Below are 25507 nucleotides of genomic sequence, written 5' to 3'. Positions count from 1 at the left end.
AGCCAGCTCCCTCTTCCTAACTGATTCAGTGCACAAAGCCACGGGCAGTGGCTCCTACAGGCATCCTGCACCTGAACTGGAAGCCTTCTCTCTGATGTCGCAACATCAGAGGGAAGGCTTCCAGATGAGGCACGGGATGTGGAATGTGGAGACTGAAAACAAAACGTAGTATATAATATATTCCATTCTCTATTCTCATCAGTCTTCTTTCGGTCTCTAGCAAGTGTTGAGTGAGCTGTACCCATCTCCCTTGGTAGGGCTGTTGGAATTTGTTTAGGGGGTTTCTAGTCCCTGTTTTTGGCCAAACATAGCTTGGGCGGGCCCTGTTTGGGGGTCTGTCCGACCTCGAGGGTGTCAAACCCGGTGGGTCTCGAGCATGGTCCTTCCCCCCCACTTCTTCCATCTCCCCACATTTTTTTAGAGGAGCCTCAGCAGTAAGCCTTGCCCCCTAAATCAAGCAAGGCATATTGCTTTGAGAGCCTGTGGAGTCTGTTCTGTATTTTAAAAAAAAAAATCCTGAGGTAATGTATTGCTTCCCTTTCAGTCTATTGTATTTTACTGTATTTTTGCAATAACCGACACTTTTTCTTCTAGCTAGGTTGTGTATGGAACAATTGTGCCCTTCTCCGGGGGAGTGGGACACAATTTGGTCCAGCCGCGACGCACTCGTGGCCGATGTGGTCATGGAGCTCTGTCGGCTGCAGGCGTCCAGAGCTCCTGGCCTTAGTGCCTCGCGAGCCGACTGAAGGCAGTGAGGCAGCCTGGTCTGCTCTCACTACCTCCGGAGGGATTCCCCAAACTGCCGACAGTAGGGGAAAAAGGATTCCCTCTCAGCTGATTTTTCAACAGCTGATGCCGGCTTGGCCTGCTTTAGCGTCTGGGACAGTTTAGGTTTCCTAGCCGCTACAGGCCCTGGAGGGGTTATTTTTGGCGGGATTTTTGCCATTTTGACAGATAGTTTCCTCCATTTTGACTGCAACCTCAGGGGACCTTCCTCCTGTATTGCAAACACAGGGGCAGGTTTCAGCAGAGACCCCTCCTGGGGCAGGGAGTCCTTGGGGACCCTCGGGGTTTTTTTGCCCTCTATTTAATTTCTTTTTTTGTGCAGACAATTGGAGGTCCCACGTGCGCCTGGAGGGTTTCGGGGGTGGTTTCCCTCCGCGCCCCCTGTGGCTTTGCCTACCTCTTTTCATTTGGTGTCCCCTCTTCCTCCTCCCTCATCCAAGCTCCTGCGGGGGGCTTGGATTGCGAATTGGTGGTCGGAGGAGCATGTTGGCGTGGATGATGACCTGGCCGCTTTGACGGACTTCCAGACGGACTCTAGAGGGGACGGCCGCTGGCAGCAGGGCAGCGGGTTTCCCGTCTTCCGACGCAGATGTGTCCATGGTGCGCCTTTTACTCAGAGTGCTGCATTTTTGAAGTTGCGCCACCGGAGACCCCGCATATGGGGGCCCCTCTGCTTCAGGGGGTCTGTCCTGTTTCCCGCTCTCTTCCTGTGCGTCAGGATTTTTGGGATTATCCCAGGACAAGCAGGCATGATATTCTCACATGTGGGGTGACGTCATCTACGGAGCCCCAGCGCGGACAGCTTTTCAAGCATACTTGATTGAAGTTTCAAGTCTGCTACACTGCACCACGCATGTGCATGCCTTCTTGCCCACTAGAGGGCGCATCCCCACCTCGTGGTCCTCAGTTCAGTTTTTTCCGCGGAGCCAGAAGCCCTGTGGAAATTGAGCTCCTGTTTTTCTGCCTTCTGACACCGCGTCTGGGTTGTTTTGCTCGGTCGCTGTGCTTTATTTGTTGTTTTCCTTGTTAGTCACGTCGTTTATCGTCGAAAAAAAAAATAGTTTTATTTCTTCCGTTCGGCTCCGGGGGCTCCCAGGGAGCCGTGGCCGCGGGACGTCGTTCGTTCCCGGCCCCTTTTCTTTTTCATGTCCCGTCCCTTGACAGGCTTTAAGAAATGCACCCGGTGTGATCGGTTGCTGTCAATTACCGATCCGCACCGGTGGTGCTTGATTTGCTTGGGTCCGGAGCACCCTACTGACTCCTGTGAGAGGTGCTCCACTTTTCAGTCCAGAGCGCTCCGCCGACGCCGTGCCCGGATGGCGGAGCTCTTGGCCTCGGCTTCGGCCCCGGCCTCGACCTCATCGAAGCCTGCTGCTCCGACAAAGCCTTCCTCGGGTAAGTCCCCGCTTCCCTCCTCAGCTCCGGGTTCGGCGAAGAAGCCATCCTCGGGCTCTTCGACTGCGGGTGGGTTGGCCTCGGCCCAGCCCAAGGTTGGCAAATCTAGTGCCCCGAGGGAATACTCGAGACTGAGGTCGCCCTCTAGGGAGCACCCCCCGGCCTCGGACCTACCGGCCATGATGGGGATCCCGGCCTTTCAAGACTTGCTCCGAGCGTTGATTACCTCGGAGCTGTCCGGAGCCATCGAGCAGCTGCAGCAGGCTTCGGCCTCGACTGCGCTGGTCTCGACGGCCCAGGCCTCGGCGACCTCGGCCTCGGTGCCCTCGACTTCGGGTGCCGGTTCGGCCCCGACCTTGCCCTCGACTTCGACCTCGGAGGCCCAGCCTGAGAGAACCGTTAGGCCTAGGGACAAGGTGCGTTGGGTCAGGAGGATATCCTCGTCCTCTTCTTCGAGGTCTTCCCGGGGCTCCTCGCCCTCGGGCCGGCCTCGGGTGAGGCGTTGTCCGAGGAAACCCAAACGTTTTCGGGGTTCTCCTCGGAGGCGTGGCCGCTCTTCGCCGCTCGAGGGCGAGACCTTGCGTGTCTCGGAGCTCCGCCTCGACAACCCAAGCCTGATTCGTTCCCCCGGGAGAGGGGGTTCGAGAGACTCTTCCCCGAGACGGAGGGGGCGCGCCTCGGTACCTCGGACCCCCGGGGTTTCTCCCAAGGGCTCTTCGGGGCACAGGCGTTCCCCGACCCCTTCGAGGTCGCTTGATGTGGCCTCCTGGGGATCGGGGTCTGGCAGGGAACCGCGGTATTCCCGCGAGGCTTCCCCCTTCTGTTCGGCGGGGAGATCTCGGACCCCCTCACCGGCCGCCAGAACATCCTCCTTCTCCAGGTTCGTGCAGGATATGGCACAAGCCTTGGGGCTTGACTTAATGGCGGGTTCTCAATATACTAAAGAGTTCCTAGAGGAGCAGGATCTTCCTACTCCCCCGAGGGAAACTCCTCGCCTTCCCCTGAATAAGGTTCTACATCAAACCTTCCTTAAGAACTTGGACTCCCCTCTTACAATCACTGCGGTGCCGTCGAAGATGGAGTCCAAATACCAGACCATTCCATCTAAAGGGTTCGATAAGCCTCAACTCTCCCACCAGTCGTTGATTGTGGAGTCGGCGCTTAAAAAGACTCAACCCTCCAGAGTCTCGGCGGCGGTCCCGCCCGGAAGGGAGGGGAGGACCCTGGACAAGTTTGGTCGTCTCCTCTATTCTAATTCCCTCATGGCCATCAGGGTCCTCAACTACGCATTTACGTTTTCATCCTATTTGCGTAGCATGGTGAAGGACCTACCTCAGTATCGGGAGGTCATGCCTGCTTCCCATCGAGAGGGGTTTGCCACATTCATGTCCAATTTGTCTCAATTGCGGCTGTACCTGTTCCACGCTGTGTACGACGCGTTTGAGCTTGCTTCGAGGGTCTCGGCCTTTGCGGTGGCTATGCACCGGCTGGCCTGGCTCCGTACCCTCGATATGGATCCTAACCTACAAGAACGCCTGGCCAATTTACCATGCGTGGGTTCTGAATTGTTTGATGAATCATTGGAGGTGGCGACCAAATGTTTGTCGGAACAGGAGCGCTCCTTAGCCTCCTTGGTCCGTGCTAAACCTCGTGCCCCGCCGCAAAAATCTTTCCGGCCGCCCCCGAGGAGATACCCGCAGAAGTCTACCCCTGCATTTTCTAGACCTCCGGCACGGCGCCCTCCCCAGCAGGGTAGAGGGGGACAGCCGAAACCTCCGGCGCAGGGAGCGTCCAAGCCGGCCCCGTCCTTTTGACGGGCTGTGCGGATGGGGGCGGGCCCCCTCCGCAATATCACCGGACCCCCTCCCAATCGGGGGCCGACTCAAGTCCTTTTCTGTGGCTTGGACCGAGATTACATCCGACGCATGGGTGCTCCGGATCATCTCCGAGGGCTACTCGCTGAATTTCTCAGCCACGCCGCCGGACCATCCACCCGGAACGTGTCCGTCCAACCGCAGCCAACTTCCCCTTTTTCCTTCTGGAGGCCAGGGCCTTGTTGAGCCTACGGGCGGTGGAACCAGTGCCCCCAGAACAACGGGGAACGGGGTTTTACTCCCGTTACTTTTTGGTCCCAAAGAAGACAGGGGACTTACGCCCCATTTTGGACCTCCGAAAGCTCAACAAATTCCTGGTCCGGGAGAAGTTCCGGATGTTGTCACTTCCGGTTTTATACCCTCTGTTGGAGGAGGGGGATTGGATGTGCTCCCTAGACTTGAAGGAAGCTTACACTCATGTTCCGGTGCATCCCGCTTTCCGCAAGTATTTACGGTTCAGGGTGGGAGATTGGCACCTTCAATATCGGGTCCTCCCATTTGGTCTGGCTTCGTCCCCTCGAGTCTTCACGAAGTGTATGGTGGTGGTTGCGGCAGCTCTGAGATCCCAGGGGCTTCAGGTCTTTCCCTACCTGGACGATTGGCTCATCAAGGCCTCCACCAGAGAGGGGGTTATCTCAGCGACCCGACAGACTATCATCTTCCTTCAACGTCTGGGGTTCGAGGTGAACTTCCCCAAGTCTCAGTTGAACCCGACTCAATCCATTCAGTTCATCGGAGCCGTGTTGGACACGGTTCGCCTCCGTTCCTTCCTTCCTCCTCCTCGGTTGCAGGCACTGCTTCGATTGAGTCGCCAGGTTTCGCTGATGCCCGCAGTTTCGGCTCATCGCATGTTGGTGCTCCTGGGCCACATGGCGTCGACGGTCCATGTCACTCCGTTCGCCCGATTACACATGAGGCTTCCTCAGTGGACCTTGGCCTCCCAATGGCGTCAGGAGTGCGATCCACTCTCTTGCCAGATAAGGGTGACTTCCTCTTTGAGACGCTCGCTCCGTTGGTGGACAAACTCTTCCAATCTTTCAGGGGGTTTGCTCTTTCTCGTTCCGCCGCATCGCAAGGTCCTGACCATGGACTCCTCGGAGTACGCGTGGGGGGCTCATCTCGACGGTCTGCGGACCCAGGGTCTATGGTCGGAGGAGGACCGTCTTTGTCACATCAATGTGTTGGAGCTTTGTGCCATTTTTCTGGCAGCTCGAGCGTTCGGCCACCTGCTCCACGACCAGGTAGTCCTCGTACGCACGGACAACCAGGTGGCGATGTATTATGTAAACAAACAAGGGGGTACGGGTTCTTGGGCCCTGTGCCAGGAAGCCCTGCGCCTTTGGGAATGGGCGGTCTCCCAGAACATCTTCCTACGTGCGGTTTACATCCAAGGAGAAAAGAATTGTCTCGCAGACAAACTCAGTCGTCTTCTCCAGCCGCACGAGTGGTCGCTAAACTCCCGAGTCCTACGCGAGGTCTTCGACCGCTGGGGGACCCCTCAGGTGGATCTCTTTGCTTCCCCGGAGACTCGCAAACTGCCCCTCTATTGTTCCCGGATGTACGCCCAGGACCGTCTCGAGGCAGATGCCTTCCTTCTCGACTGGGGAGAGAGATTCCTTTATGCGTTTCCTCCTTTTCCTCTGATAATGAGGACGTTGGTTCATCTCAAGTCCTCCAGAGCCACTATGATTCTCATAGCGCCACGTTGGCCTCGTCAGCACTGGTTTTCCCTGATCCTTCAACTCAGTGCCAGGGAGCCTCTACTTCTGCCAGTTTTTCCCTCTCTGCTGTCTCAGAGTCAGGGTTCGCTGTTACATCCCAATCTTCAGTCATTACATCTGACGGCTTGGTTCCTTTCCCCCTGACTTCGGCGGTCAGGGAGGTGTTGGAAGCCTCGCGCAAGGCCTCGACTCGGCTTTGTTATTCCCAGAAGTGGACCAGATTTTCATCCTGGTGTGCCTCGCACCATCTGGACCCGAGTTTGGTTCCGGTGTCCTCAGTTCTGGAATATTTGCTGCATTTGTCCAAGTCTGGGCTGAAGACAACTTCCATCCGGGTGCATCTTAGTGCTATTGCTGCTTTCCATCGGCATCTAGAGGGTCGTTCTCTCTCTCTTCATCCTCTGGTGGTTCGTTTCATGAAGGGTTTAGTTAATGTTAATCCTCCTCTGAAACCTCCTCCTGTAGTTTGGGATCTGAATGTGGTCTTGGCTCAGTTGATGAAACCTCCCTTTGAGCCAATGGACAAGTCTCTTCCTAAGTTTCTCACTTGGAAAGTGATCTTTTTACTTGCGCTCACGTCTGCTCGTCGAATTAGTGAGCTTCAGGCTTTGGTTGCGGACCCGCCCTTACTGTGTTCCATCATGACAAGGTGGTTCTTCGCACCCATCCCAAATTTCTACCTAAGGTTGTGTCTGATTTCCTCCTCAATCAGTCTATTGTCCTTCCGGTGTTCTTCCCGAAGCCCCACTCCCATCCTGGTGAGGCGGCACTTCACACGCTGGACTGTAAGAGGGCGTTGGCTTTTTATCTCCAACGTACCAAGTCTTATCGGAAGGTTCCTCAATTATTTTTGTCCTTTGATCCTAATAGGCTGGGACATCCTATTTCCAAGCGCACCTTGTCCAATTGGCTAGCTGCTTGTATTTCTTTTTGCTACGCTCAGGCTGGTCTCACGCTCCATGGTCGAGTCACGGGACATAAGGTCCGGGCTATGGCAGCTTCTGTTGCTTTCCTCCGGTCTACTCCTGTGGAGGACATATGTAAAGCTGCCACTTGGTCTTCGGTTCATACGTTCACCTCCCACCACTGTCTGGACACTTTGTCCAGAAGCGACAGCCGGTTTGGCCAGTCGGTGTTACGTAACCTATTTTCCTAAATTGCCATCCTCCCACCTGCCCTTTTTTGGTTGGCTTGGAGGTCACCCACATGTGAGAATATCATGCCTGCTTGTCCTGGGATAAAGCACAGTTACTTACCGTAACAGGTGTTATCCAGGGACAGCAGGCATATATTCTCACAACCCGCCCTCCTTCCCGGGGATGGCTTCTTTGCTGGTTATGGAACTGAGGACCACGAGGTGGGGATGCGCCCTCTAGTGGGCAAGAAGGCATGCACATGCGTGGTGCAGTGTAGCAGACTTGAAACTTCAATCAAGTTTGCTTGAAAAGCTGTCCGCGCTGGGGCTCCGTAGATGACGTCACCCCACATGTGAGAATATATGCCTGCTGTCCCTGGATAACACCTGTTACGGTAAGTAACTGTGCTTTTCGTGCTAACGCTTTGGAATACGCTGGGGGCGCCATTTCGGTTGGCGCGCGCCTTGGCTCGTTGGTATCCCATCCCAGAAGGGGATAAGGCTACCTTAATTTCGCCAGTAGTGGACGCGGTGGTCTCGGCGATTGCTAAGCGGCATACCGTGCCTGTTGCGGCCGGTTCTGCCCTTAGGGTCTCTGAGGAGCGTACGTTAGAGACACTTCTTAAGCAGAATTTTGATGCCTCTGCCTTGGGGTCCAGGCAGTTATTTGTGTGGGGCTGGTGGCTCGCACCGTGTTTCGGTGGTCTGAGCGTGTCCTGGTTCGTGTGTCTGATGACTGGTCCTTAGTGGATCAGGAGGTGGCGAAGATTGATATGGCTGCCTCGTTCCTCTCGGATGCTCTTTGTGACTTGGTGTGGCTAAGTCTGGGGCTTTTGGTGGCCGCGCGTCATACCTTGTGGCTTTATACTTGGTCGGCGGTTGCCGCATCCAAAACTGAACTTCCAAAAATTTCTCTTTCGGGGATTGTTTTTGTTTGGAGAGAACTTAGATAAGTTGGTTCAGACTAAACTAAACCTTAGGTTTGTATACCGCGCCATCTCCGCAAGCGCAGAGCTCGGCACGGTTTACAGAGTTAAGAAGGAAGGAACTACAATAAGGGATAAAGGAGAGGGACTAAGAGGAAAGAGAGGGATAAAATACAGGAGAATGGGAGGTGATTAGATTTTTGCAAAGAGCCAAGTTTTCAAGTGTTTGCGGAAGGATTGGAAGGAACTTGAGTTTCTGAGTGGGGATGAGAGGTTGTTCCAGAGTTCTGTGGTTCTAAAGGGGAGAGATGTTCCAAGTTTTCCTGCGCGGGATATACCTTTTATAGAGGGGAATGATAGTTTCAGTTTTTGGGAGGGTCTGGTGGAGTGTGGTTTTGAGGAATTCCAAAAGAGTGGGATAACGGGAGGAAGGACGCCATGTAGGATCTTGAAGGCTAAGCAGGCACATTTAAAGAGGACTCTGGAATATACTGGGAGCCAGTGAAGCTTGGAGAGGAGTGGGGAGACATGATCGAACTTGCCTTTTGCGAAAATAAGCTTAGCCGCGGCATTCTGAATTAGCTGAAGTCTATGGAGGTTTTTCTTAGTTAGGCTTATATAGATGGAATTGCAGTAATCCAGTCTAGAGAGGATAGTAGATTGAACAAGGACGGTAAAGTGAGAATGATGAAAGCAGGATCTCACCTTCCTCAACATATGAAGGCAAAAGAAGCATTTTTTTTATCAAAGAGTTGAGGTGATCATTGAAGGAGAGAGAGGAGTCTATGACGATGCCTAGGACTTTGCTTGAAAACTCAAGCTGAAGAGTGGGTCCAGAAGGTAATGGGATGGAGGTGGGTAAATGATCTAATGTTGGGCCGAGCCAAAGTAGTTTTGTTTTGGACTCATTCAGTTTCATTTGTACAGATTGGGCCCAGGATTGGAGATTCGTAATACAAGTGGATATGTTCTCAGCGAGGTTAGAGAGGTTCGAGTCGGTCTCGAGGAGGATGAGGATGTCATCGGCGTAGGTGTAGAGAGTTTCTAGGGGGGATAGATGAAGGAGTTTCAGAGAGGACATGTAGATGTTGAAAAGGATAGGAGAGAGGGGGGAGCCTTGCGGGACTCCACATTTCGGTTTCCAGGGGGGGGATGAAGTACCGTTTAAGTTAACGGTGTAGGAGCGGAAGCATAGGAATTTCGAGAACCAATCTAGGACTGTGGAGCCTATGCCTATTTCGGAGAGTTGGAAGATAAGGATATCGTGATGGACGACGTCGAAAGCTGCGGAGAGGTCGAATTGTAGGAGAACAGCAAATTTGTTGCGAGAATGGAGTTGTTGCACCTTAGAGATTAGTGAGGCCAGAAGGGATTCGGTGCTGAAGTTGGGTCTGAAGCCGAATTGGTGGGGTAGGAGGATGGAGAATCTTTCTAGGTAGGATGAAAGTTGAGTGGATATGATGGATTCTAATAACTTGGTTAGGAGGGGGATATTTGCTATTGTGCGGTAGTTTGATGGTATGGAGGGGTCAAGGTCGGCCTTTTTCAATAGAGGGGCCAATGAAATATGTCCCATGTCGGAGGAGAAGAGGCCCGATGTTAGGGCTGAGTTTATAAGTTCGGTGAGGGAAGCGATGGCCTGTGTAGAGGTGTTCTCGAATAGGTAGGAGGGGAAAGGGTCCAAGGTGCACTTGCAAGTTTTTAGTTTGAGGCAAAGTTTGGAGACTTGATGGACTTTAAGGTGCCCTGTCTGCCTGAGGACTGTGCCCACCCGGCGTCTCTGGGTGGCACTGCCCAGGGGCGTCTACGGGAATTTTGCAAGTTTCGCCCGTGGCATGGGGCTGCTTCTTTCCAGGCTTCTGGTTTTTCCCCGGTGTCGGTTGACTCAGCGCATGCAGTCCTTTCAGGGGGCCCGTTTGGGGGCTGGGAGTCCCCCACCCCCTCCCCCCGGTTCCCCTGCTGCCCGTCCTGCACGATGGCTCTTTGCCGGCGCCCCCTTTGGTTCCAGTTGGCGCCCGGCTGCCAAGTGGGCTGAGATCACGTCCGATCGGTGGGTCCTGGTGGTGGTGCGGGACGGTTATGCTTTGGAATTTTGCACGCTATCTGCCAGATCATATCTAGCCTCTCAGTGTCAGGCAGCATGGGAGACGCTAGCTTTTTGCCAGACCCTTCAGCGCTTGCTAGATTTCAAAGCAGTTGTCCAGTGTCCCCCCAGGAGTGCGGCACCGGCTGTTACACCATTTCCTTTGTGGGACCCTAGAAGAAGGAGACCTTTCGACCCATCCTCGGTTTAAACAGGGGTCAACAGGGCTCTCAGAATTCCCTTTTTTTCGCATGGACACACTGCAGTCTGTCCTTCTGGCAGGGGAGTTCCTGACTTCTCTCGCTCTGGCGGAGGCCTACTTGCATATTTCCATTCGGGTCTCTCAGCGCTCTCTTCGCTTTACGATCTTGAGTGAGCATTATCAGTTCAGTGCGCTTCCCTTGGGCCTGGCCACGATTCAACGGACGTCCACCAAAGATGATGGTGGTTGTCGCGGCAGCATTGCAGTCTGAAGGCATTCTGGTGAACCCCTACCTGGATGACTGGTTGATTCGGGGAAAGTCGTTGCAGGAGAGCACCTGGGTTACGGCTCGGGTGGTAGAGTTTCTCCAGTCGCTGGGCTGCGTGGTCAACTTTTCCAAGAGTTGGTTGGTCCCAGCTCAGCGTCTGTAGTACCTTGGGGTTCTGTTCGATACCTCCTTGGGGAGGGTCTTCCTTCCAGAGGCCCAGGTAAGCAGATTGCAATCTCTGATTCGCCTCCTTATGGTGTCCTCGGTCGCAGGATTTTCTCCAAGTCTTGGTTGATGGTGGCGTCCCTGGACGTGGTGAGGTAGGTGCGGGCCCACATGCGTCCTCTTCAGTGTGCTCTGCTCCGGAGGTGGTCGCCCCAGAGGCACAGTTTGGATGTCCCTGTCCCTCTGCGAGGCTTGGTGCACTGCAGTCTTCGTTGGTGGCTCCAGACCTCTCCTCGGGTTCAGGGGGTGAGTCTGGATCTACCGCAGTGGACAGTGCTTCTCACATATGCTAGTCTCCTCGGTTGGGGGGCTCAGTGTCTAGGTCACTCAGCTCAGGGCACCTGGTTTACGGAGGAGGTGTACTGGTCAATCAAGGTGTTTGTGACCAGAGTCGTCCGTCTGGCGCTGTTAGCCTTCCGCTCCCTCTTCATGGGCATGTTGGTCAGAGTTCTGTCGTACGATGCCACGGCGGTGGCTTATGTCAATCGTCAGGGAGGTACCAAGAGCGCTCAGGTGGCACAGGAGGTGGCTCGGCGCAAGCTTTGGACGGAGTCTCACCTGGACCTCCCGGCCTCTTACATAGCCTGGGTGGAGAATGTTCAGGCGGACTTCCTCTTGTCGTCACATCTTAGCTTCCGGAGAGTGGTTTCTCAGCCCCATAGCCTTTCAGTTGATAGTGCAGGTTTGGGGTCAGCCCCTGATGGCCACGAGTGGCAACGCCAAAGTGCCCCGCTTCTTCAGTCGTCGCAGTGACGGTCTGGCCGAGGGTCTGGATGCTCTGGTTCAACCATGGCCATGTTCCCTCTATGTCCATTAGTGGGCAGAGTTCTTCTCCGCATTGTTCGCCATCCGGGTCTGGTGGTTTTGGTGGCTCCGGATTGGCCTAGATATCCGTGGTACGCAGATCTGGTGAGGCATCTGGTGGCGGATCCTCTTCCTCTGCCTCTCTTGGGCGACCTTCTGACGCAGGGTCCCATTCCCATGTTTGATCCGCCTCCCTTCTGTCTTGCGGCTTGGCTCTTGAAAGGGGTTGCCTAGGTAAGAAGGGGTATTCAGATAAGGTGATCTCTACTCTCTTGGGGTCCCGGAGGATTTCTACCTCTCGGGCTTATGTGCAGGTTCGGAGTCTCTTTGAGGGGTGGTGCGGGGAGTGCTCTCTTTTCGCACTTCCCTGCCTACCATCCTAGAGTTCTTGCAGGATGGCCTGGATAGAGGACTGGCTTGGTCTTCTCTCCAGGTTCATCTTGCGGCCTAGTCAGCCTTTTGTGGGTTAGTGAAAGGTCAGCGTTTGACAGCCATTCCTGATGTGATTCGCTTTTGGCGGGCAGCCAATTGGATCAGGCCTCCCCTGCCGGCCCTCTGTTCCATCTTAGGATCTCAATCTGGTTCTAACTGTTCGGGTGCACCCGCCTTTCGAACCATTGGGCGGCTGCTCTTTGAAGGACCTTACTCTGAAGGCGGTCTTTTTGGTGGCCATTACTTCCACTAGGCGTGTTTCTGAGCTAAGGCTTTCTCTTGTAGGGCTCCCTTCTTGGAGTTTTCTAGGGAGCGAGTTGTCTTGAGGCCTGTTCCTTCTTTTCTGCTGAAAGTAGTTTCTCCTTTTCCTGTCAATCAATCTGTGGTCCTCCCGGTCTTGGGTAGTCGGGAGGGCTGTTCTGAGCAAAGACAGCTGCTCGTGCAGCGGACCCAGGAGATCAGGAAACCAGATCATTTTTTTGTCCTTCTGGCGGGTCCTTGTAGGGGGGCTGGCGCTTCTAAGGCTACTATTGCACGCTGGATCAAGGAGACTATTGCTTCTGCTTATCTTCTGAGGCAGAAGCCCGTTCCAGAGTTTCTCAAGGCTCATTCCAATCGGGGTCAGGCGGCTTCTTTGGCTGAGTCATCGCTCGTGCCTCCAGTGGACATTTGTAAGGCTGTGGTTTGGTCTTCTTTGCATTCATTTGTCAGACACTGTCGGGTAAATGTTCAGGCGTGTCGGGACGCGGTGTTAGGTAAGTGTGTTCTGGTGTCGGCCCTTCGGGGGTCCCGCCCGTGAGAGGGACTGCTTTGGTACGTCCCATTCGTAAAGATTAACCTCTACTGGTCTGGAGAGTGCTAAAGAAAGAGAAATTAGGTTCTTACCTTCTAATTTACTGTCTTTTAGCTTCTCCAGACCAGTAGAGGTCCCCACACTGTCTGTTATTGTTATGTTGGGGCTGTTGCACAGGCAGTTTTGTTTTTTGCTGCGGGTTCTAGTATTTTTCTAGGGCTGGGGAGAATTGATGAACAGCGGCTATGGCTCGGCTGATGAGCTGTGGGGACATTTTCCTTCTGGTATTTCTCCTCTGCATTTTCCAACAGCATTTGGGTATGTTAGTTGTTACTCCTGTTCAGAGTATTGTTTATTTCTGTTTCCAGTTCTTAGTTCTGCTTGGCTATTTGGCAGACTGATGAGAGTAGAGAAGGGAATATATTATATACTACTAGTGTTTAAGCCCGGTAAGGTGCAGGCCATTTACGGCTGTTGTGTGGTGACATAGTAAGCGCGCATGTGCACTCTTGCCGGCCACAGCCCGACAGATCAGGGAACAAGGGGTAAGAGTGTGCATGAGCGCTTAGTGTTTTATTATAGTAGATTCCACAGTTTTGTTTTCAGTGTCCACCTGCTGGCCATGATTGGATATGTACCCATTCATAAAGATTAAACCTCTACTGGTCTGGAGAAGCTAAAAGAAAGTAAATTAGTAGGTAAGAACCTAATTTCTCCTTTACTCGTACCAACCATTTGTAATTAGCAGCTATCTGTAAGTAATAGAAATGTGCTGTTATGTATTTACCAGTTCCATAATTTGGACAAATCTTTCTAATATTTTACAAATAGCGTGAGCGTGAAAGACGGAATAGTGATAGATCAGAAGATGGCTACCATTCTGATGGCGATTATATGGATCAAGACTACAGGCATGATATAAATGATGAGCGTGAGAGCAAGACCATTATGCTGCGAGGGCTACCTGTCACTGTCAGTGAAAGTGATGTAAGATCTTTTTTTTCTATATTTTTTGTGCCTTTCTTTTTTTGTTTTTTATTACCAGTGATCAGAGAAAAATCAACCACTTCTCATAGTCATAGTACCACAAACAACAAGGAAAATTGAAAACAGTAGTATACAAACTGTTGTCAGCAGGGAAACAAAATGCACGGTTAAGTAGGGTGTACATTGGTAGGATAATATAAAACACACAACAGATGAAAGAAACCATGATATAACAGTACCCTGCTACTTGTATCATCCAGTGATGTAAGTTCTGAGGAAGAAAATCTGGAGACTGTGTGGTCTTGTAGTTGGGCCCAAAAGTATTTAACATATCTGCTTGACATAGGAATATGGGTAATATCTGTCTTCAGGAAAAGTTTTTCCATAGAGGCAGTGGCTGAGAGGTCTTTTTAGCAACCTCCTTTCAACCCCACTGAAGTACTGAGCAGGGAAGAGAAGTGCCTGATATTTTATCATTCCTCCATCCTGTGTTTGAGGGAGTGGAAGGAAGCCTAGTAAATCAGGCTTTCAATTCACTGTTTGTCCTATTGCCAAAGTTTTTTGGTCTATCTGATCAATGTTCCTCAGCCCAGCTAGTTAACCAGTCACCCTCACTCCTTCAACCTCACCTTGCTAGCTGCTGCTGTGTTCCTTGAAATGGATATTTTCTCTAGCCCAGTACTTCATAGGCGTTTGCACTTAAACTCTCATTGTAGTCTCACAAAAACATGAAACCAGCACAGATGTGGATATGAAATGACTAAAAGCTGCATGCTGCCCAACTTGAAAGAGAAGCTGATGCTTGCTGTGTCAGCTGCAGTAAATAGGGAAGCTTTGGGTAGTAAAACTCTGCCATGTATAATAGCAGCCAACCATCTGTTCATGGCTTCTCTTCCCCTCACACTTCATTTTGATTTTATTTTGACAGTTGCCTTTTGCACCAAACATTGAAGGATATAGTCTTATACCGGCTTCCCTTCTTGGAGAAGCTTTAAAACAATAGGGGAGCAGGAGGTAGTGCCTGTGGAAGGGGTAAGGCAGGGAAATGGGGGTCTAAGGCAAGAACGGTAAACTGGCTTTGGAGGCTTTTAAACTTAATCACAAAACATGAGTAATTCTCCCGCTCCCCACCAAAAATTTAACAATCCATTTCAAGTTGGAAGATGAGGATGGCTTTTAAAAAAAAAAAACAATTCTGCTAGTTTTTTTTCCCCCCCTAAATGTTATTTAGCTACTACTTCACTGGCATTTAGATTGTTCTTTTGTTTTATTTTCTGATATATATTAGGGTACAATAAAAATATTCCAATATTTTAATATATACAGTGCTTTGTAACATCTGTTTACAAATCTACAGATTCGAGAGATTGTGGAATCCTTTGAGGGCCCTCAGCCTGCAGATGTGAGGCTGATGAAGAGAAAAACAGGTGAGGGGTTCAGTCCAGTGTATGGTGGTGGTCCCTATTGCTTATTTCCCCATTCAGAAGTACCAAAGTTTCCCTGTCCATTGAGCACTCATTTTCAAATTACAAGGATTGCCATGGCTTAGGAATGTGAATGGTAGGCAGTGTTTGTATCCTTTTCTGGAACTTTTCCTGAGCTCTTCAGTGAGGGTTGTGGGGAGGGGGAAATTTACATTAAGGGACACAAGTTATTGGTAAGTAACACAAGGATGAGGACCCATTTGACATTCGTACTTTATTGCATGATTAGCTTCAAACATAAAGCAAGGCAAGTTGAGAGCATCTTTGTTCCTAGCCATGGCAAAAAAAAATTGAGCCAGTGATCCAAAACCTTGGAAATCACTTATTGACACACTGCTTCATCAATTGACTTTTTCCATGAAGTAATGAAGCAGTTGGAGAGAGATTCAGCTGTTTTAAAGGAACTGACTAACACAAGTATCCCGTCTATATCTGAATGCTGTCTCTAGGTGTAAGCCGTGGTTTCGCCTTCGTGGAGTTTTATCACTTGCAAGATTCTACCACCTGGATGGAGGCCAATCAGGTTGCTTCACTCACCAAGTCTAGATATTCCTGAAAATGGAGCAAGTCTGTGCAGATTAAAAAAAAAAAAAAAGAGTGGGGGGGGAAAGTTGGAAGGGAGTGGTTTGTTCCAAAGTACATTGAATCGATCAAGGGGAAAATGTTTTGTATGTATTAAAATATTGAAAAGTTGGTTGAGTTCATGTAGTATTAAGGAATGGAAAGTCATTTGAAATCATTCCTTTCCCTAAATGTGGCTTTAGTTGCATAAACTATATAATCAACTTAATGTGGTACAGGACTTGCTTGGATGTCTTTGCTCTTCTTAGCGGTGCAATAATAGGTAGAAAACATTATTCTTTCCATTTTCTACCTCATTTTGATATTCTAGAATGGTGGTCTATAGTGCACAGCTAAAAGATACTAACCTTAAAACTATACTTAACGGCGATAGTAAAGCAAGGAAAAATCTAAAATAATAAATTCGTAATTTCAGAGGCCAGATCTTACCAAACATGCCAGTTTTCAGGATACCCACTGTGAATGTGCATGGGATAAATTAGCAGATAAAGCCCCTCTGTATATAGTAGCATATCTTTTATATTATCTATTGTGGATATCCCCAAAACTCACCTCACTGGGGTTTCCAGGAAAGGTCTAGGAAACTCTCATGTACAGTGTTTACAGTAACTTTATTACCAAACTTTTAAATGCTGCAGTGTCTTATTTGCAGAGAAATCTTCATAGCTGTTCAGTTGAACAGAAGTTAGAATTGGAAAAGCTCATTCTGTGCAGCAGATCTTAAAGCGAGGCATGGTTTGCACTAGTTTTGCCCCATTTGCTTGATCTGTGTCTATTACTTTTTACATATTTCACTCTATTTTTAACCTGAAATGACTTTCTGTACCTTCACAAAGAAGAGCAAAATGTACATTTTTACATTCTTTGCTTTGTAGGGAGAAGGGCCACAAACCAAAATAAATGAAAAAAAAAACCTTCCAATATTTTAATATATACAGAGCTGTACTGATGTGATTTTATTAAAACACAAATACATTGAAACTTCATTCTGAGAAGATTAAGAAGCTCATTAAACACCAGCTGAGTCTGAAAGCAGTTTGGAGGCACTTCCCAGATGTGGCAGTGCTTGGGCAAGGGTTGATATATTTGTAAATTGGCTTATTTTTCTCCAGCACATACATTTAACACGGCAAATGTACTTTCCTCTTAGAAAAGGAGCTAGTATGGCCATGTTGAACAATACTGTTTTTCATGAGAGGGCCTGATTTCTTCTTTGACCCCATCAGTGCTCATTTCTTTGGCGCAGTTGGCCTAATTCCCTTGCTAACTATCTATACAGACTGCTTATTTATATTATGTCTCTTCTTGCATTCAGGAAGATGGGCGTAATGAGCCCTTGGATATACATTTCCAGAGTAAACCTTAAAAATCATCTAAGTTTGAGAGTCTGGCCTGAAGTGAGAGATGTGTTCTAAGATTTAAGCTCTACAAATTTATAAAAATGAAGCTAGATTTCTTAGAAGGATGACTTTGATCAGTAATCTCAATATATATTTTGAAAAGTAAATGTGCATTAATTTATTTTAGGTAGAAACTAGCATACCCTCACTGATGATGTACTCAAAGTAGAACAAGATTTCTACTTTGCTATAACCTGCAATATAGTAATTTTAGGGACCATTCTTTGTCTTTGTGTTTTAATGAAGAATGCAAGCTTTCTACACAAAGTTACAAAATGCAACAAGACTCCTTATCTAAAAAGGCCTTTTTGCAGTGTACTACTGCAGTCCTATTCTATTAGTAAATGTCACAGTTCTTTGCAGATTTTTATTTTATTTTTTTACAAGATTCATCTTGAGTAGCAAATTATTCTTTGTTTGAGAATACAAGGCCTAGTAGGGGAGGCCTTTTTACATTTGGGATTTGAAGTTTCTTGTCCATCTTAATGAAAACAAAAATTGCACAACAATGGTAGAAAAATATAAGAGCACGAAATGTTTGTCCTACAATCTTGTGTTCTGCTCAATAACAAATTGGAGCCCCTATCCTCACCCCACCTCATCCCTGGTGGCTCAGGAGTTATATGGGAGCATTAGATATTCAGATGGTGTTCTGCTCGAAAATGATGGTGGCAGAGAGGGCTGAATGCCAAGAGATACTAACTAGCCTTGCACACAGAAAGTCAATCTGAGCAAGCTTTTAAGGTTCTTGGGTGGGACAATGTTTTCATTTGTTCTAGGAGAAGCATCTATTGAGCATAGCAGAGTTAGACTGTCTCTTCAGAGACACTTCCTGGTTCCAGTGCCCAGTGGCTCTCAAATATATATTGAATTGTGTTTGCCGTTCCTGTATGTCCCATTGCTCTTACTGCTCATGTCTGCCTTTCTGAAGGACTGCTTGGGCAGAGTCTAGGTGACGTTGGTTGGTCCTCCCACGTCTTCCCCCCCCCCCCTCATACCATACTGCAGTCCATTTTAAGACAAGAGCACTAATTCCTCCGAAGTGTGCTCTGCCATGGGAAAAATGGACACAAATTTGAAATGGGAATAATTCAAGGCCTTTATTCTTGCAGAAAAAGTTGGTGGTTCAGGGGAAAAACATCGCAATGCACTACAGCAACCCTAGGCCCAAGTTTGAAGACTGGCTTTGTAACAAGGTAAGGTGATTTCTGTTTGTGGAATTAGAAAAATAATTCACTTTTCTATGTCGCCTGATAGACGGGTACAGTTATTCATTACGGATGAGTAATACCTCACTGTGACCAGTAGGTGGAGACTGAGACCAAAACTTGGTTGTAGTATATTAGCTGAGGCTCCCTCTACCAATCCAGTCTTTTCTCACTCTCCAGCAGGTGTGGTAAGACATTTTGGCTCCCCATGTAAGGGCTGTTGGAATTTGTGTTAGGACTCCTGGTTCCCCTTTTGCTGGACGGAGCTTAGTTGGGTCCTTCCTCCACCTCCCCACATTTTTGTAGAGGTGCCTCAGCTAGCAGCCTGGCCACCGATACCGGTCAGGCCTCTGGCTTTGAGAGACTTGGAGCTTGTTCTGAAAGAAAAAGAGAAAAAATCCTGAGGCTGTGCCAGTCTAAAGGGCTATTTCCCTTTCAAATTACTGTATTTTAATGTCTTTCTACTAACCAGCACTTTTATTCTAGCTAGGTTGTGTCTGGAGCAATGAGTACTTTTGCAAGGGGAACAGTGCTCATTATAATCCAGCCACGAGGCACTCATGGCCGGCCTGTTCGAGTGAGGCCTGGATTACCTTGGGGATACCTCTTTCGGGAAGATCTTCCTCCCAGAGGCCCGGGAAAGCAAGTTACAATCTCAGATTAGCCTGTTTATAGCGTCCCGGTGTCCTCGGGCGCAGGATTTCCTCAAAGTCTTGTGGTCGATGGCGGCTTCCCTAGATATAGTGAGGTAGGCTCGTACTCATATGTGTCCTCTTCAGTATGCTTCGGAGGTGGTTGCCTCAGACGCACAGTCTGAACTTCCCTGTCACTCTTTTGGGCTTAGCTCGCTGCAGTCTTCGTTGGTGGCTCCAGACCTCCCATAAAGTTCAAGGGGTGAGTCTGGCTTAGCCACAGTGGATGGTGCTTCTCACGGATGCCAGTACCCTTGGTCACTCAGCTTAGGGCACCTGGTCCACGGAGGAGGTGTATTGGTCGATCTATGTCCTGTAGACCAGAGCCATCTGTCTGGCGTTGTTAGCCTTCCAGTCTTTCTTGATGGGCAAGTCGGTCTGGGTTCTCTCGGACAATGCCACAGCGGTGGCCTATGTCAATCATCGGGGGGCACCACAAGAGTTCTCTGGTGGTGCAGGAGGTGGCTCTGCTCATGATCTGGGTAGAGTCTCATCTTCTGGACATCTCGGCCTCTCTTTTGACATAGAGTCCGCATTCTTGGAACTTATCTTGTACTAACCTTGGACATGCTCAACGTTTTGTGAATTATTTTCCAAATTGTACCTGGTGAGATGCCCAAATCTTTAGCTATTCATGAAAGCTTAATTCGTCTGTCTGACAAAACTAAATCCTCAACTTTCTTGCACATTTCTGTGGAAGTTGCTTCCACAGGCTATCCAGTGTGAGAGTCATCTTATACTTTGTGCTGCAAAATTTTACTTTATAGGATGATGGGACAGACTTGCCATAAACTGCAGTTATGCGTTCATAGATCTCCTTTGTTTTTTTTTTCCAATCTTTTGTGAGAAATTTTATTGCTGAATGGTGTTCCAAATCCAGCAGTTTTGTACTTGATTCACACAAGGACTTTCCTGACATCCTATCTCTTGGACTGTTAGACTGTGCATGAGTAACCCTGAGACATGTCACAACACGCACAGACTTGTTTCAACACACTTAACTACTTTCTTTAATACTTGCGTAGATAAACTATTGAATGCCACTCGTACCTGTAGTAAGTGTTCTCAGAGGACAGCAGGCATAAATTCTCACAACCTTTCCACCTCCCCTAGTTGGCTTCTTAGCTTTTTACTGATCTGTAGGTTCTGCGTGCCAGTAATCAGCTGAGAAAGCACATGTGCAGTGTGGGTACTGCCAAAAAATTTAAACTAACAGTGCACATGGCAGTGTCCCTACTGGGTTCCATGGATGATGTCGCCCACATGAGAATTTATGCCTGCTGTCCTCGGAGATCACCTGCTACAGATAAGTCTCGTTTTATCAGTGCATGATTTATCTGTTGCTTTAGCTTACTTTACATTTATTAAATGCTAGGCATAAAAAAACATTTTTAAGCATTTTTCTAAAGATGTTGTAATCCCCTGCCAGTCTATCTCCCAGCTGGGTAAATTCCTTTGAAAATTGTCCTAATAACTGCTTTATTGCAGCACATGCAGTAAGAGGAACATTATGCTTCAAACACTGGAAAATTCTTATCTAAACTTTTTTTCTTTTATAGTGTGGCCTTTATAACTTCAGGAGAAGATTAAAGTGCTTCCGATGTGGAGCTGCAAAATCTGGTGAGATGTTTGTTCATTCATTCATTCAATTTTTTACCCTGTTCTCCCAGAAGAGTCCAGAACGGGTTACAAGTTAACATACATAATTGGAGATAACAGTTTACAATTTTACAGACATATAAGGAGTTAGCAATTACAAGTTTACATACATAAGAGTTGATAGTTAGTTGTGAGTTAACATGGGTGTTGGGAGCCAGAAGGCCTTGAGCATGCGCAGATGCTCAAGGCCTGGCCCAGCAGAGATCAGTTGCAAAAGGCAGGCTCTTCTGGCACCAGCACGTACTGTGGGTTGGTGCCAGTGCCAGATCACAGTTTGGGCGGGCAATGCCGGTTCTTGGGGGGGAGGGGGGGAGGTAGAAGTGTACCAGTGGCCTCGGGGGAGGGGGGGGCGGGGATATGGAACCAATCAAGCGAGTTTCCCTTACTTCCTATGGGAAAACTTGCTTTGATATGCAATCACTTTGGTTTACGAGCATGCTCCTGGAACAAATTATGCTCGCAAACCAAGGTTCCATTGTATCTGCCTATGCCATGCCCCCTAACACAAAAGGCATTTAAACCATAGCAGAACCAGGTTTGATTTCCACTGTGGCTCCTTGTGACTTTGGGCAAGACACTTAACCCCAGATATAAAACTTGTTTTGAAAGTCCACTGATGACAGAGGAAGTACCTGTATGTAATATAAATATGCAAACCACTTCAGCTGCAATGTAATAAAAAGCTCTGTTTCTAGTAGTACTAAGTCAATTATTTTCAGAAGTTCGGGGGGGGGGGAAGGGTCATTCCATGATAAGTGGTCTAATTTTAGAAAAGTGCCTCAGCATACCATCCCAGATTTTGATGAAACTTTGTATGCTGAACCTTACAAGATTCTAACTTTGGTAAAGTTTAAGATTTGCCAGTGGAATACTTGTGGAGATATTGCTTTTTGTTTGATACCATACCGTGACAATGTACAGTATCCCTGCAAAATTTTTGCAACTTTGTGTCAAAATATTTCCTTGGTTATATGAGCAAAACAAATGAAACTTGGCGATCTTGTACAACTTTGTATGAGGGTAAATGAAAAATAAAGGCAAAATACATTTAACGGTTTTAATAGAAATAATTGTATATTATATGAATGATTTTCTGTACACTTGTAAAATTTAAAATGAATAAAGATTTATAAAAAAAAAAAAAGAAGTAACTGAGCAAGTGAGCATATCGGTTTTCCATATAATCCCCATGTAAGATGATGCATTTGTATCGTAAACTAGCTTCTGCATTCCTGCAGAGAAGTTTTTCAGTTGCTCCTGAAACCAGGTGAGCACCTCTTCCTTTAGTTAATCATGTTTTATCTTTTGCTTTCTGGGTCGTAGTGATGCACCCATGTCTTGTTGCCAATAACAATTCTTTTCAGAATATTTGGATCATCTTCTTCATATCCTCTCAGGAACTGAGTTGCAACCTCCACACGCTGTTGCTTGTGCAGATCAGTAAGCTGTTTGGGAACCTATCGTGTGCAGACTTTCCTGTATCCCAAATCGTCATACATTGACAAATGCAGATCTATAGCTGATATCCAAATTTGCAACCAATTGAGACACCGTTATCTGTCGGTCTTCTCTAATCAAGGCATTTGCCCTGTCATTGTGTTCTTAAGTGCATGTCATTAAAAATACACTTTTTGTATTAACATCTTAACTTTTTTCTGGAAAATCTTGGTATGGTGAGTTGATGAGCAAGGAGAACGTTTTCACCAGGACATTCAGTTAATGGAGCGTCGCTACCAAGGTTTCTGGAATGAGAGTATGATGGCCGACTACTTCTGGATGTTGTGCCATGACAATCCAGACACAACTTACAAAATGAAATAATACTCTAAGCATTTTTGAAGAAATATTGGTAGCTAAGTGACACAGTCCAGTATAATTATGCTATGCTGTGTGCTTACTTGACTTTGGACCAAAGATACTGCAACATTTCTTTAAGTTGATGCTGCAATTCTTAAAACCCTATATGCTAAAACACTATAAATTAACATTAGTCATAACTTTAAAAGTTTACATGACTGATAAAAAACTAATAACAGATCTGAAATCAGCGTGAAAAACTGATTTAGAAAAATGTGCTGTATTGTCAGATGATTCCGAAAATAATTTTTTTGTTGTCTTGTGTTATCGAACCTGTATGCAGTATTGCCTTGCATGTAGCAGCTTTTCTCTATATTGGTGGTACCTCTCCGGGATACATAGTCAAGGATTAACTCCACATTGCTATCGATGTCTCCTCTTGGGCGTACATCTTCATTTGTCTTCTACCCCCGACACCCTGCTGCACCATTGCTACTAGCTCTTTTTTAGGTATCTGTGCGGGACATAATTCCAGTGTTGATGACTTTATGCACTGGACAGAGCATTCATCGGAGGGGTACTGAAAACATCTGTTCCATTTTGGCTTCTATTCTTCAAGTCATTGTTGCCGTTCATCTTCAGAGCATCGATCTGTATCCAGAGGATATCGCTCCTGATCCCAACATCGGCGATCATCTTCATCGAAGCATTGAGCATCATTGGAGCCTCATCGTCTGTCTGCACTTCAGAAATATTCAGGTTCACAATAAATCTCTGCCCATCCTCTTGTTTCCTGATTTAAGAATGGGCTTTTCAATATCAACCCACCTCTCTAACCGCCTCCAGTGGTTTGGAATATTAATGTTCCAATGTTTTGTGCTCATTTTAACTATCTTACTTGGAAAGTGGTATTTTTCACTTCCATCACTTCTGCACCTTGTGTGAGTGATCTCAAGTTTCTTAATTTCCAGCAGTTTTGTACATATATTCCTATGGACTCTGCTGAGCAAACTCACATGAGAATGGAAATTCATGTTAATCACATTTGGCATCGCTGTTATCTTGGAGCATCGGTATAGGTCCAAAAGAGGACTCAATCATGCAAACATAAGAACATAAGCAATGCCTCTGCTGGGTCAGATCTGAGGTCCATCGTGCCCAGCAGTCTGCTCACGCGGCGGCCCAACAGGTTCAGGACCTGTACAGTAATCCTCTATTTATACCCCTCTATCCCCTTTTCCAGCAGGAAATTGTCCAATCCTTTCTTGAACCCCAGTACCGTACATTGCCCTATTATGCTCTCTGGAAGTGCATTTCAGGTGTCCACCACACGTTGGGTAAATAAGAACTTCCTAGCATTCATTTTGAATCTGTCCCCTTTCAACTTTTCTGAATGCCCTCTTGTTCTTTTATTATTTGAAAGTTTGAAGAATCTGTCCCTCTCTACTCTCTCTATGCCCTTCATGATCTTATGAGTCTCTATCATATTCCTTCTAAGTCTCCTCTTCTCCAGGGAAAAGAGACCCAGTTTCTCCAATCTCTCAGTGTATGAAAGGTTTTCCATTCTCTTTATCAGACGCGTCGCTCTCCTCTGAACCCTCTCGAGTAACGCCATGTCCTTCTTAAGGTACAGTGACCAATATTGGACGCAGTTCTCCAGATGTGGACGCTCCATCGCCCGATACAATGGCAGGATAACTTCTTTCGTTCTGGTTGTAATACCCTTCTTGATTATGCCTAGCATTCTGTTTGCCTTCTTAGCGACCGCTGCGCACTGTGCCGTCGGCTTCATTGTCATGTCCACCATTACCCCCAAGTCCCTTTCTTGGGTACTCTCATTTAATAACATCCCTCCCATCGTATAGTTGTACCTCGGGTTTCTGTTTCCCACATGTAATACTTTACATTTCTCAACATTGAACTTCATCTGCCATCTCATCACCCATTCCCCTACTTTGTTCAAGTCCCTTTGCAATTCTTCGCAGTCCTCTTTAGTTTGGTGTCTTCCGCAAATTTTATTATTTCGCACTTCGTCCCTGTTTCTAGATCATTTATGAAGATATTAAATAGCAGCGGCCCGAGCACCGAGCCCTGTGGGACCCCACTCGTGACCCTCCTCCAGTCCGAGTAGTGGCCCTTCACTCCTACCCTCTATTTCCTACCCGCCAACCAGTTTCTGATCCATCTATGTACGTCTCCTTCTACCCCATGGTTCTTCAGTTTCCGGAGTAGGCATTCATGGGGCACCTTGTCAAAGGCTTTTTGGAAATCTAGATATATGATGTCTATGGGGTCTCCTTTGTCCATCCGTTTAATTCCTTTTAAGAAGTGCAATAAGTTCGTTAGGCACAATCTCTCCTTGCAGAAACCATATTGGCTGGTTATCAGAAGTTCATTTCTTTCAAAATGTTCATCGATGTTGTCTTATCAGTGTTTCCGCCATTTTCCCCGGAACCGAGGTCAGACTCGCCGGTCTGTAGTTTCCCGGGTCACCTCTTGATCCCTTTTTAAAGATGGACTATCTTCCAGTCCTCTGGGATCATGCCTGTTTTCAGGGATAGATTGCAAATTTGTTGCAGTAGTTCCGCTATCTCCTCCTTTAATTCCTTCAGAACCCTTGGATGGAGTCCGTCCGGACCCGGGGATTTGTCAGTTTTTAGTTTTTCTATCTGCCTGCGTACATCTTCAAGGCTCACTTACATGGATGTTAATTTTTCTGCTTGATTTCCATTGAAGAATTGATCAGGTTCTGGTATGTTGGATGTGTCTTCGTTTGTGAATACAGACGAAAAGAACATGATAAGTCTTTCTGCCACTTCTTTCTCCTCCTTCACCACTCCCTTCCTGTCTCTGTCGTCCAGCGGTCCCACCTCCTCCCTAGCCGGTTGCTTCCCTTTAACATATCTAAAGAACGGTTTGAAATTTCGTGCTTCCCTGGCTAGCCTCTCTTCATACTCTCTTTTGGCTTTTTGAACCACTCGGTGACATTCTTTTTGATACTTCCTGTGCTCTTTCCAGTTCCCCTCAGTTTTGTCCTTTTTCCATTTCCTGAAT

The 25507-nt window shown here is 47.8% G+C and overlaps 1 protein-coding gene across 1 annotated transcript in view; it reads left to right on the top strand.

Moving 5' to 3' along the window:
* The window catches only part of RBM5 (RNA binding motif protein 5), a 333945-nt gene that overhangs the window by 133687 nt on the left and 174751 nt on the right, over positions 1-25507 (top strand). Inside the window, exons 5-9 of the mRNA XM_033925757.1 lie at positions 13476-13631; positions 14989-15058; positions 15565-15638; positions 18210-18293; positions 20557-20617. Of these exons, the coding sequence (XP_033781648.1) occupies positions 13476-13631; positions 14989-15058; positions 15565-15638; positions 18210-18293; positions 20557-20617 (445 nt within the window). The remainder of the gene's footprint in view (positions 1-13475; positions 13632-14988; positions 15059-15564; positions 15639-18209; positions 18294-20556; positions 20618-25507) is intronic.

The sequence above is a fragment of the Geotrypetes seraphini genome, chromosome 17 (genome assembly GCF_902459505.1).
Source record: "Geotrypetes seraphini chromosome 17, aGeoSer1.1, whole genome shotgun sequence".
Lineage (NCBI taxonomy): Eukaryota > Metazoa > Chordata > Amphibia > Gymnophiona > Dermophiidae > Geotrypetes > Geotrypetes seraphini.
This window is presented reverse-complemented; position numbering and strand designations above follow the sequence as displayed.